This window comes from Merops nubicus, unplaced genomic scaffold, assembly GCF_000691845.1.
Source record: "Merops nubicus isolate BGI_N331 unplaced genomic scaffold, ASM69184v1 scaffold613, whole genome shotgun sequence".
Classification (NCBI taxonomy): domain Eukaryota; kingdom Metazoa; phylum Chordata; class Aves; order Coraciiformes; family Meropidae; genus Merops; species Merops nubicus.
In genome coordinates, this window is record NW_008600688.1 from 1 (window position 1) to 13,076 (window position 13,076).

The window sequence follows — 13,076 nt, forward strand, 5'->3', positions numbered from 1 at the left end:
GCCAGGGGACGGCTGTGGGGCAGCCCGCGGGAAGCGCCCGGCGGTGGGCTAAGCGCCACAGGAGCACCCGTGGAGGTTGGAAGCAGCCCTGGGGTCCTCCATCCCATCCAACCCCCTGCTCAAGCAGGGCCACCCGGAGCTGGCTGCCCAGGACCATGTCCAGATAGCTTTGGGATATGTCCAAGGTGGGAGACTCCATGATTTCCCTGGGCAGCCTGTGCCAGGGCTCAGTCACCCTCACGGGGAAAAAAGCGTTTGCTGACATGCAGAGGGAACCTGCCATGTTCCAGCTTGAACCCCCAGCCCCTGGCCTCACCACTGGGTACCCATGGGAAAAGCCAGGCTCTGTCCTCTCTGCACTGCCCTTAAGATATTTATATACATCTGTGAGATCCTCCTGAGCTTCCTCTGCTCCAGGCTGGATGGTCCCAGCTCTCCCAGATCTTCCTTGTGAAAAATGCTCCAGTCCCTTGCTTCATCCTTCTGGTCCTTGGTCAGACCTGTAGAGCTGCAGGAGGCCTTCTGCAAGCACGAGCCTGAGATGGGACAGCTTGTCCAGGACATCAGAGTGGCTTGGCTGACATCAGGGGGCAGCTTGAGGTGGTTTGCCAGCCTTAACCAGAGTTTTCTCCATGGTGCCCTGCTGTGCCATAGTAGGACATGGGGACTCTAGCACTGAGAGTGACTCCTGGAGCTATCTACTCTCTTTGTGGCCACCAACAGGCCTTGCAGATCCACAAAATGCTCTGCAGCTTTGAGGCAGCAGTGTGCCCAGGTGGCCAAGAAGGCCACGAGCATCCTGGCTGGGATCAAGAATGGTGTGTCCAGCAGGAGTAGGGAAGTGATTGTGCCTCTGGACTGGGCACTGGGGAGGCCGCAGCTTGAGCACTGGGGGCAGGTCTGGGTGCCACAGGATCAGAAAGACCTTGAGGGGCTGGAGCAGGTCCAGAGAAGGGCAACAAAGCTGGGGAGCGGTCTGGGGAACACGATTTCTGAGGAGCAGCTGAGGGGACTAGGATTGTTTAGCCTGGAGGAGGCTGAGGGGAGACCTGGCTCTCTGCAACTCACTGAGAGGAGCTTGGAGTGAGGTGGGTGTTGGTCTCTTCTCCCAGGTAACTAGCAATAGGATGAGAGACAGTGGACTAGTTGCCCCATGAGAGGTTTCAATGGGATATTAGGAAGAATTTCCTTCCTGGCAGAGTGGTGAGGCCTTGGCCCAGGCTGCCCAAGGAGATGGTGGAATCCTCAGCCCTGGAGGTGTTCAAAAAGCGTGTAGACATGGCACCTGGGGACATGGCTTAATGGTCATGGCAGTGTTGGGTTGATGGTTGGCCTTGATGATCTTAGAGGTCTTTTCCAACCTGAATGATTCTGTGACTGTGATGTTCTGGCTGTCCCTGATGATGCCAACCCCGTGCCCGGCAGATCGCCGAGAGCGGCCAGCCCGGGCTGTTCAGGCTGTGGGCAGTGATTGGCAGCGACCTGCACTGCATCCGGCTCAGCGTCCCACGCCTCTTCTACGTCAACCAGCGCGTGCCCAAGCCCGAGGAGGGGGTAGCCTACAGGAAGGTGAGGCTCTGCCCCTTCTGGAAGGGGAAACGGCTGCTTGTGCCAGGTACAGTGCTTCACCTCCACTGCGAGCAGATGCTACGACCATCTGCCCTGCTTGGCCTCACTCTCCCACTCCACAATGTCCCTCACCCAGCCCCCGGTCCCTCAGCTGGTCCCAGCCTGCCCAGAAGGCAGGTTCTGCGTGGCAGGAGTTTGTGCTGTGCATGAGCAGTGCTTTCCACAGGGGAGAGGAGCAGCGGGAGCGGGGCTGGCTCAGCCCCCGGCTCTCTGCAGCCCTTGGAAGTGCCAGAGCTGGCAGGGGTGCCGCGGGGTGTGACGTGCCCCTTGCCTCGGCAGGTGAACAGGATCCTGCCCCGCTCCAACCTGGTCTACAACCTGTACGAGTACTCTGTGCCCGAGGAGCTGTACCAGGAGCACATCAACGAAATCAACGCGGACCTCGCTGCCCCCGACATCGAGGGGGTGTATGAGACCCAGGTACTGCCCGGGGGCCTGTCCTGGGGGGTTGCTGAGTGGGAACCTATCAGTTTGACACAGGAGAACAGGAGGCCCTTAAAAATTCAACAGCTTGGTGGGAGACCAAAAATCCAAGACCCTGCACAGCAGAGTACTGGGGAATTTACTCCTTCATAAGGGCAGAGATACCGAGCGTGTGGTTTAAGGTGTTGTCAAGAAGAGGGGGGTTGGTTTATTTGGAGCTGGGAAGCTTTGGGGAAGGCAGGCATTTGAGCAGAAAGGGTGACCGTCCTCTAAACCAAACCAGAGCAAGCCTGCTGGTCTTTGAACCAGGAAAGTTAAAGGGTATTTAGAGTGCAGATGGGGGAAAACTCAACACTTGTGTACATACCTCATACATCTGGGTGCCCTGTCCTCCAAAATGATGCTAGAAAGCTTTAGAAAGAAGCCTGGGATACAACTGGAAAGTTCAGGAAGAACAACAACAACAACCTAAACGAAGGTCAGTACAAAGCAATCAAGCCAAAATTAAATTTACTGGTTCTGTTAGTGCCTGAAAATGCAGACAGCAAATTGGGATGCCTGCTTCTGAGGACTCTGGTTTGTTCAGCAGCTCAAAACGTGGTGACAGGAATTTAGCCAAGGAGACACTGTAGTGTCAGGGCCTAACCTGTATGGAAGTGGCAGAGCGGGTTGCACCATTGCAAGAGTGGGGCTATAGGTTAAATAAGCGTAAAGCCAAAGGAATTTGCTACTAAAATGCAACATAGAATTATTAGGGGTCAAAAGTTTTTGCCTAAGGAGGAGAAGCTTGGTGTGAGCAGTGGTGCCATTAGCTACAAAACGCTTTGTGAGATGCAAGAGGCTGCAAGGGTGACAGGAGCATCAGGAAGTTGGGAGACTCCAGCTGCTGAAGTTCTGGTGTAACCTGGAGAGGGTTGCAGTGGTGAAAGAAACCATTTTAGTCACCTTCAATTTCTGCTTTTATGAAATTTGGATGAAGGTCCCACAAGGCAGGGTACAACTCTTATTAAGCAGCACCCAAAACTTCTTTCAGATGACTCGGCCAGTGTGCCCAGCACACACACAAACGTGTAATTTCTGTAGCTCTCCCACTGCAAACCTGAGTTCTCTCCACTGCTGTAGTGTTTAGCTGTGGTGTTGGAGTGGGACTGGGTAAAATCAAGGAGCAGCTAGCTAAGAGGGATATAAAATGAGCAGCAGAAGGAATACAAGGGGCATAGAGATGATTTAAAGTTGTAAAAGGAGGTGAGATGATCAAGGGGTTGCAGTGTCTGTTGTGTAAAGGGAGGCTGAGTGAGCTGGGACTCCAGCTGGGAGAAGAGGCTCAGGAGACATCCTTAGAGTCATTAAGGTTGGGAAAGACCTCAGATCATCGGGTCCAACAGCCAGCCCAGCACCACCATGACCACTCAACCATGTCCCGAAGTGCCACGTCTACACGTTTTTTGAAGCCCTCCAGGGATGGGGACTCCAGCACCTCCCTGGGTGGTTCTTCATGGGGGGAGTAAAGGAGAGGAGCCAGGCCCTTCCCTGTGGTGCTCAGGGAGAGAACAGGAGGCAGCAGGCACGAGCTGAAACATGGAAAATTCTGTGTAAACATCAGAAAAAAAACTTCTGCAAGGGTGGTTGAGCAGGTTGTCCAGGGGGTTGTGGAGTTTCCATCCTCGGAGAGAACCCAGCTGGACATGGTCCTGAGGAAGGAAAGATGCTTGGCCTTTAAACATCTGTAGTGCCATTCTGAGCACAGTTTCCAAAAATGTAGCAGGACTAACACAGGAGAATGATGAGAAGGATGCAAAGGAGGGAAGGGCTTCCTTGCAGAGGTGGGACATAGGGACATGGGAATTCTTTGGCTTGATGAAGGGATCTGAAAATGGGATGTACTAGGGGTCTATAAAATCACAATTGGCATGAGGGAAGGGTGACTAGGCACAAAATCTTTATTGCTTCTCACTGTTTTGGGACTAGATCCCACAGCAAGTTGGTCAGGAGGAGTCTTCTGCAGTGGTGGAGAGTACAGCTGTAGGGTTAATCAAACGGGGTGCATCGGTGGTGGGTGTCCAACGGTGCCGACTGTCTGGTGGTTCAGATGGAGCCTTTGTCTCAAGGGAGTGCTGAACCACAAGCTGCAGAGCTTCAGCATAGCCCGGATATAGCCCTCCAAAGGACCTGCTGCTGCCCTTGATGGTGAGGAGTGGGTCTAGAGAGGAACACATGAATTAAGAATGAAGATACTTGTTCTGTATCTCCAGCACTGGCAAGGGTGATAATACCAAACTCATGCCAGAGGCATCTCGGGCATGTCCTACCTGTGGCTTTTAAGCTGGGCTGTTGCAGGTCCGAAGCCCTTGAGAGGAGCTTGGTGGTGGAATATTGTTCCAGCACGTCCCTCCCCACCATTGCAGGTGCCGCTCCTCCTCCGTGCCCTGATCCACCTGGGCTGTGTGTGCATGGTCAGCAGGCCGCTTGTCAGGCACTTGGCAGGGCACGAGGCCGAAACCTTTGACATTGAGCACCTGGAGATGCGCTCCCTGGCCCAGTTCACTTACCTGGAGCCAGGTGAGGCACCCTGGGAGAAGGGCTCGTGGGCAGCTGGGGCCTGGTGCCTGTGGGTACCACGCTGATGCCCTATGCTTCGTGTCCCTAGGAAGTATTCGCCACATCTACCTCTACCACAGCTCCCAGGGCAGCAGGGCACTCCTGGGCCTCTTCGTCCCCTCCCAGCGCAAAGCTGCTGTCTTCGTGCTGGACAAGGTGAGGTGGGACCCTGCACGCCTTGGGAATTGGGGGTGCTGGGGGGGAGGAGCTGGCCAGGAGCTGGCCCCGGGCATTCACAGCCCAGGACCGCCCCCAGCCTGGGCTTACCCCCAGCAGCATGGGCAGCAGGGCAGGGAGGGGATCCTGCCCCTCTGCCAGCTCTGGGGAGACCCCCCTGCAGTGCTGGGGCAGCTCTGGAGTCCTCAGCACAGCAGAGCCAGGGACCTGCTGGAGCAGGGCCAGAGGAGCCCCAGCAATGCCCCGAGGGGGGAACCCCTCTGCTGGGAGCCCAGCAGGAGAGAGTTGGGCTGGGGCAGCCACAGAGGAGAAGGCTCCAGCTGGGGAGACCTGCTGGGGGCTGCCAGGACTGCCAGGGGCCTGTCAGAAAGCTGGGGATGGACTTTTGAGCACGGTCTGTTGGGACAGGACAAGGGGTGATGGTTTTAAACTAAGAGGGAGATTTACATTAGAGAGAAGGAAGAAATTGTTTACAGTGCAGATGGTGAGATTCTGGCTCAGGTTCCCTAGAGAGGTGGTCGATGCCCCATCCCTGGGACCATTCCAGGTCAGGCTGGAAAGGGCTCTGAGCAACCTGCTCCCTGGGCTCTGACCCTCTCCCCACGGGCGCAGGTACGCAGCAACCAGATGCCAAATCTCACCAGCCTGTTCGCGGCGGAGCGCAGTGCCCTGCTGGGCAGGGCTGGCGAGGAGCTGCTGCCCCCCGACGGGCACACCTTCGAGGTGCGTGCCGAGACGGACCCCAAGGCTGTCTACAGAGCCGTCCAGCGGCTGCTGCTGGGCTACAAGGTGAGATGAAGGGCGAGGAGGGTCCTCTGACCTTCTCCATGCATGCACGTAAGGAGGGGAGGATGCTGTGGAAGGCGCTGGTGTGCCATTTCCAGCAGCACCTGCACACAGCTGGTGGCCTGGAGATCGAGGGTAGAAGTGGGTGTGCTCAAGGGCTTGGTCTTACTTGAGGTGGCTTGCCTAGGACAGTGCCAGCAGCAGGGCCACCTCAGGGTCACCCCCCATCCCTGTGCTCAGCTGCAGAGCTGGTTGCATGGAGGTGGGTGCTTCAGGAGTGCTGGGGTGTGCTGTCCCCACAGCGGGGACCTGCTGTGGTCATGGGGCACCTGGCACTGGCAGGTGCCTGCTGGCAGAGGCACTCACTGGGGAGCTGCCCCAGGACATGGCCTCTTCTTTGTGCAGGACGAGCGCCGGGGCCCCACGCTGGTCGCCGTGCAGTCGAACTGGGAGCTGAAGCGGCTGGTCAGTGGGATCCCCATCCTTGAGGAGTTCCCCTTGGTGCCCATCCGGGTAGTCGATGACATCAGCTACTCGGTCCTGGACTGGCAGCGCCACGCCGCCCGCCGCATGATCCGCCACTACCTCAACCTGGACACCTGCCTCTCCCAGGCCTTCGAGATGAGCAGGTGCCTGGGGCTGCCACGTTCCCCTGGGTGGGAACCTTGGTGGGACCGTGGGAGGCCACCTCATGCCCCGATGAGGGGACAGGCAGGGGTGCCCATTCCTGCAGCCGTCACCCCCGTGACCGTCCACCTCGCCGTGCCCCAGGTACTACCACATCCCCGTTGGGAACCTCCCCGACGACATCTCCACCTTCGGCTCTGACCTGTTCTTCTCGCGCCACCTCCGGCGCCACAACCACTTGCTGTGGCTCTCGCCCACTGCCCGCCCGGACCTGGGGGGCAAGGAGGCCGACGACAACCGCCTGGTCATGGAGTTCGACGAGAGGGCCTCCGTGGAGATCAACAACCCCGGCTGCTACTCCACGGGTGAGGGGGCACAGGGGTAGTGCTGAGTGGGGGCAGAGCTGGGTGCTGCTCTGCACACCCTCTGGAGGGATAGATGTGGCCTCCAGATATTCTCTGTGTCAACAGTAGTCACCAGCAGCTTTGACATTTTGGCAGCAGTGTGGGCAAGGGGCATGTCCCGGGGCAGGGAAGACTCACCTGCAATGCAGGCGGGCATTGAATGCAGATTCTTGGCTACTAAGAGCAGCGCTCAGAAGACCACCTACGGTGGGTCAGCCCAAGGACAGAGTAGTTCATCTGCCCATCCCTGGTGGCCCTAAGACAGATCTCTCTCAGAGGCAGAAGCAGCCTGAGTGATAGTCAGTTTTTCTGAGCTCCTCTGCTGCAGCTTCCAGAAAACAAATGGTGGTCCCCACAGGGTTAGTAGGTCCAGGTCTTGTTGGATGACAAATGCCAGTCCAGACAGTCACAGATGTGAAAGTATCTCCCCACTGAGTGTGGCAACATCTCCAGATCACCTTTGTGGCTGTGAGAAGCGCCTGGCAGAGGGGCAGGGAGGGTGTCCCCATCGGGCCTTCGCCCTGCCTGCCCACTGAGGGTTGTGTTTGCTGCCAGTGTGCCTGGAGCTGGACATCCAAAGCCTGGCTGTGAACACGGTGTTGCAGTCCCACCACATAAACGACATGGAAGGAGGCTCCAGCATGAGCATCAGCTTTGATGTGATTCAGCAGGCATCTTTAGAAGACATGGTGACAGGGAACCAAGCTGCCAACATCCCAGCCAGCTATGATGAAACTGCCCTCTGCTCCAACACTTTCAGGTATGGCCTTTAGGAGCCATCAGGAGGTGGAACATCTGGTCTCCATCCTGGCAGGTCCCGTCAAGGGTCCTGCCTCTCGTTCCCTCATGGCTTTAGCCTTTCCTAGACTTGTACCAGCAATGGGGCTTGTGGGATGTTCTAAATGATGAACTCGGGTCTTGAGGGCAGGGCAGGCATCTTCTCCAGCAGACTTTTGAAGATCCTGAACTCAGAACTGCCTGGTGGCTCAGCCAACGGATGTGTGAGGATGCTGGTGAAGACTTTGCCTTCTCTTATTCCTCCTTCCTTTGTGACCCACCAGATTAGATTTGCCCTGTGGCCCATGTGCCAGGGCTCACACAGCTCTGCTCTGGCAGAGTTCCTGCTCTGAATCCTGCAGCATATCCAAAACCATCTCCCTGCCTGGAAGGGGGAAGGGGTCACTCATGGCTGGTCTCTGCTCTCTGGCAGGATCCTGAAGAGCATGGTGGTGAGCTGGGTGAAGGAGATCACGCAGTATCACAACGTCTACGCAGACAACCAGGTCATCCACTTCTACCGCTGGCTGCGCTCGCCCTCCTCCCTGCTCTACGACCCGGCTCTGCACCGCATGCTCCACAACATGATGAAGAAGCTCTTCCTGCAGTGAGTGAGGCCGGGGGCACGCCGGGCTGCCGGGGGGCACAGGCCTGGAGCCAGGGACCGGGATGCTGCTGATACCCGGCCGCTCCTCTGCCACAGCCTCCAGAGAGGTGGGCAGTAGGTTGGGCCTTCTGCACTGGCTGAGTGAGCTCCCAGGAATGGTATAGAATCAGCAAATCGTTTTGGTTGGAGGAGACCTTACAGATCAAGTCTAACTAACTGTTCACCCAGTACTGCCAGTACACCACTAAAGCATGTCCCTCAGCACCACATTTCCACAGCTTTGAAACCCCTCCAGGGATGGGGACTTCACCACTGCCCTGGGCAGCCTGGCACAGCCCTGGGCAACCCATTTGGGGAAGAAATTTTTCCTGATGTCCAACCTAAACCTCCCTTGGCACAACATGAGGCCGTTGCCTCTTGTCCTAGGGCTTGTTAGGGGGCCTACAAGAAAGCTGGGGGGAGGGACTTTTTAGGCTATCGGGTAACAACAGGACTAGGGGGAATGGGGCAAAGCTGGAAGTGGGCAGATTCAGGCTGGCCGTGAGGAAGAAGTTCTTCCCCAGGAGAATGGTGAGACCCTGGAATGGGTTGCCCAGGGAGGTGGTTGAGGCCCCATCCCTGGAGGTCTTTAAGGCCAGGCTGGATGAGGCTCTGGGCAGCCTGATCTAGTGGGAGGTGTCCCTGCTCATGGCAGAGGGGTTGGAACTGGGGAATCCTTGTGGTCCCTTCCAACCCTGACATCCTGATTCTGATTCTGTTTTAGCAGAGGACTCAATAGTGTTGGCTTGATGGTTGGACTTGATGATCTTAAAGGTCTCTTCCAACCTAAAGGATTCTATGATTCTTGTTACTTGGCATCACCAACACGCTTGACTCCTGACTGTGCTGGATCAGCTTGTCCTCCACAGGTTGCATCTGGTCCTTGGGCTTTGCCATCTGCTGACTCCCCCCTCTGTGCCCTGACTGCAGGCTGGTGGCCGAGTTCAGGCGTCTGGGCTCCTCGGTGGTTTATGCCAACTTCAACCGCATCATCCTCTGCACCAAGAAGCGGCGCCTGGAGGACGCCCTCAGCTACATGGAGTACATCGTCAGCAGGTGAGGCTGCCCCCCGAGCCCCCTGCCAGAGGAGGCTTCCAGACAGCCAAGCCCAGGCAGGGCCTGGGGCCGGGGAGAAGGATGCTGATTTATTGATTGATTTGTCTTTTGATGTGCCTCAGCACTGTGGGTTTTTTTGTTGTAGTCCCCTCAGTAGCTTTGCCAAAAAAAGACCAAACCAAGGCTTCCCAGTTCCCCTGGGGTAGGGATCTGTCCCTCAGCTGTCCTCTAGCAGTAGTATTCCAAGAATTCTCATAGGATTCAATCCAGAAGAGACCTGCAGGAGAACTTGAGGTGCTCAGCACCTCACCCACGGGCTGGCCCTCAGCATCCCAGCTGTGGTACAGGCAGCTCAGCACAAGCACAGGGAGCTGGCGCTGCTGAGGCACGGCTTCCTCTGGGGTCCCCACCAGGGGCTGGGGGAGAGGGGAACTCGCTCTCCCCTTGCCAGCACCACCTCCTCCTGCCACACCCCACGGAGAAGGCTGTGAACTGGGGATGATGCCAATGCTGTGAGTGACTTCAGTCTCTTCCCTCCAGCATCCACTCCAAGGAGATCTTCCACTCTCTGACCATCTCCTTCTCGCGCTGCTGGGAGTTCCTGCTCTGGATGGATCCAGCAAATTACGGAGGTATCAAGGGAAAAGTGGATTCTCGCATCCACTATGGGGAGGTAAGAGACAGGGAGCATTCGGTCCCCCAGAAACAAGGTGCTGGGGGTTGAGTTGAGCAGGGAGGCGTTGGCTGGGCTTGAAGAGCCACTGTGGTATTCCTGGCTCCTCCAGAAGGACACTGGCAAGAGGAAAGTGTTGGAGGAGGACAGCGAGGAAGAGGAGGAGGCAGCGGCAGGGGAGGAGGAGGAGGAAGGGGAACCAAATGTGGAGGAGCTGCTGGAGAACAATTGGAACATTGCACAGTTCCTGCCCCAGGCTGCCTCGTGCCAGAGCTACTTCCTGATGATCGTGTCAGGTGAGCTGCCCAGGCAGGGGACGAGGTCACTTGTGTCACCTCGGTGCCAGGGAGAGCCTGCAGCAGGGCGGCTGCCACGGCAGGCTGGAGCTGGAGGCTTGCCCATGTCTCCCCAGCCTACATCGTGGCCGTGTACCACAGCATGAAGGAGGAGCTGCGGCGCAACGCCCCCGGCAGCACCCCCGTGAAGAGAAGGAGCACCAGCCAGGTGTCCCAGGAGGCCCTGGGGGACACGGCCATGCCCGGTGAGTGCCCAGCCCCGAGGCAGCCCTGGTGCAGGTGGAGAGCCACCTGCCCTGCTGTCCCCATATGCCACCATACAGCTTAAGTACTTTCTGCTCTGTCTCTCTAGGCATGATCACCTTCTCACAGGATTATGTGGCCAATGAGCTCACACAGAGCTTCTTCACCATCACCCAGAAGATCCAGAAGAAGATGGCTGGTTCTCGTAATGCTGCTGAGCCTTCAGACATGTTCCCAGTGCTGCCTGGCTCCTACTTGCCACTCAACAACCCGGCTCTGGAGTTCATCAAATATGTTTGCAAGGTCCGTGGGGTGGGCCAGGCCCATTTCCTGAAGGTCTGTGGTTCAAATTATGGTCCTCCATGGCTCATTATTGCCACAGCTTTCCTCACAGGAGTGACATGCAATAAGTTGGTCTTGCCCTGCATCCCTGTGAGGTCACGAGGAGGAGAGTGCTCCTGGTGAGGACACCTTTCTATAACGGTGGGCTCACCTGGCTGCTGTTCCTGTAGGTCCTCTCGCTGGACTCCAACATAACCAACCAGGTGAACAAGTTGCGCCGGGACCTGCTGCGGCTCATCGAGGTGGGCGAGTTCTCGGAAGCAGCCCAGTTTCGGGACCCCTGCCGCTCCTACGTTCTGCCTGAAGTCATCTGCAGACACTGCAACTTCTGCAGGGACCTGGACCTGTGCAAGGACCCTGCCATCTCCCAGGTGCAACATCTGTCCTGGAGACACCAGAGGCTCCAGCCTGGCACTGCTGGAGGCCAGTCAGTGATGTCACTAAATGTGGGCTAAATGTTATGGTTGGACTCAATGAGCTTAAAGGTCTTTGCCAACCTAAACAACTCTGCTTACCCGCCTCCCTCAACCCCTTTGCTTTGCAGCTCTGCTTACTGCCAGGGATCGGCCTCACCTACAGACCCTTTTCTGTTCATCTCCTTTTCTAGCTGCTCGGGACTGCTCTGAGCATCCCTTGGCTTTGCCTGCTGCTCTGTCCTCTCCACAGACCCGTTGGACTGTCCCAGTGTGTGGGTCACTCTCAGTGCTCACCCTCCTCTTTGCCCTAGGACGGGTCAGTGCTGCCCAGATGGGTCTGCTCCAACTGCCAGGCACAGTATGACTCGGATGCCATCGAAGCAGCGCTGGTGGAAGCCCTGCAGAAGAAGCTGATGGCCTTTGTGCTGCAGGACCTGGTGAGTGCGGGGCACACCTGCCCTGCCTGAGGCCAGACACATCCCCTCTGCCCCTGGCAGAGGGGCTTGGCCCCATCTCCTGACCAACCTAAAACTCCTTGGCCTGTAGGTGTGCAAGAAATGTCATGGTGTGAAGGAGAAGCACATGCCTGTGTACTGCAGCTGTGCTGGAGACTTTGCCCTCACCATCTCCTCCCAGGTACACCTGCACCCTCCTACCTCACTTAGCCCCATGCCAGGAGCTCCTAGATGGACAGCAAGGAGCCCTGCCATGGATGCCCTGTTCCTCCTCTGCCTCTTCTCCGCCTGCTTGTCCCCTGGGATCTGCTGTGTGGTGCCCTCTGCCCTGCCAGCCCTGCCCGCCCACTGCCCAGGGGTGCTGGGCAGCCTCCTTCCCTCCCTGCTCCCTTCTCCCCAGACCTTCCTGGACCACGTCAACATCTTCCAGAGCATCGCCCAGCACTACGGCATGGCCTACCTGCTGGAGACCATCGAGTGGCTGCTGCGCACCAAGGCCCAGCTCTGGCAGTGAGGGGGGGGGGCTGCTGCTCCTCTGCTGGGGCAGGAAGAGCAGTCGGGGACCCCTTGCTCCTAGCTCCTCCTCCCTTGGCCAGGTGCTGCTCTCCAGGGAAGCTGGGTGTGGGAACCTCCCGCGCGGGCGAAGGGGAGGGAGGAGCCGGGCTGGGGTGCCCCGGCTGCCTCGCACAGAGGTCTGTGGGCACCAGGGGCTGGAGCTGTGCTTCACAGGCCTCAGCTGGGCCCTGGATCTCTTTTTTATGCTATATTTCTAGAAATAAATGGATTGTATAAGGCAGGTGTAGTTTCTGAGGAGGTGGAAGCAGTGACTGCTGCATGGCATCCACGTGGGCCCAGCCGCTCAGTGAGCAGGGCCTCTGGATGAGCACAACCCCCTGTGGGCACGGCCCTGCCCTGGGCACGGCAGCCCTGGGGGTCACCGGATCTCCACAGGCACGGCATACCTGCAGGAATGGCAGCCCCCGCGGGCACAGAATCCCCCATCCCACCCTGCTCCTGCCCAGCCACAAGCACAGGCCTCGCCTCCCCCCAGCTCCCCGAGCAGCATGGGGCTCAGTTGTCACCAGTGCTTGGCCACAGGCCCTTGCCAAGGAGGCTGGCGGTGCAGCCCCAGGGAATGTGCTGGCTTCCCCAAGGAGCTGCCTGGGCCCGGAGGAGCAGCTCTAGAGCCAGAGGGAAGATCCCAAAGGACTGGGCAGGGGCTGCAGACAGCGGACACAGCGTGGAGCAGGGACGGGTTACTCTCCTGGGGGGCATTTCTTACAGGCAGGACTCTGCGGGGATGCTTTGCTCCCCTTGCACCCACCACCCATCCCCTGCAGACACAGGAGGGAGGCACTGGGAGGTGGTGCTGCCCCGAGCCAGATATGCCCGGTCCCTCCGCACCTCCGCCCAGCCTGGCTCCCCGGTGGCAGGACACCTCCGAGGCTGGGCTGTCGGGTGATGAGGAGCAGGATGAGGAGCTGCGGGGCCGGTTCCTGCCTGACATCGCTCCAGTGGCTGGAGGAGC

General features: G+C 58.0%; 1 protein-coding gene across 1 annotated transcript; it reads left to right on the forward strand.

Moving 5' to 3' along the window:
• Nucleotides 1–1,425: 1,425 nt before the first annotated feature.
• Nucleotides 1,426–12,062, forward strand: LOC103770481 (DNA polymerase epsilon catalytic subunit A-like; the record flags this gene model as incomplete). Its single annotated transcript, XM_008937740.1, has 18 exons — nt 1,426–1,569; nt 1,909–2,049; nt 4,458–4,611; nt 4,700–4,806; nt 5,440–5,616; nt 6,019–6,242; nt 6,385–6,605; nt 7,200–7,404; nt 7,855–8,028; nt 8,998–9,123; nt 9,664–9,796; nt 9,909–10,092; nt 10,209–10,337; nt 10,445–10,638; nt 10,848–11,048; nt 11,405–11,530; nt 11,640–11,729; nt 11,949–12,062. Coding segments are annotated over 18 exons (2,844 nt in total), but the record flags the coding sequence as incomplete, so codon positions are not given.
• Between the last annotated feature and the right edge of the window lie 1,014 nt (nt 12,063–13,076).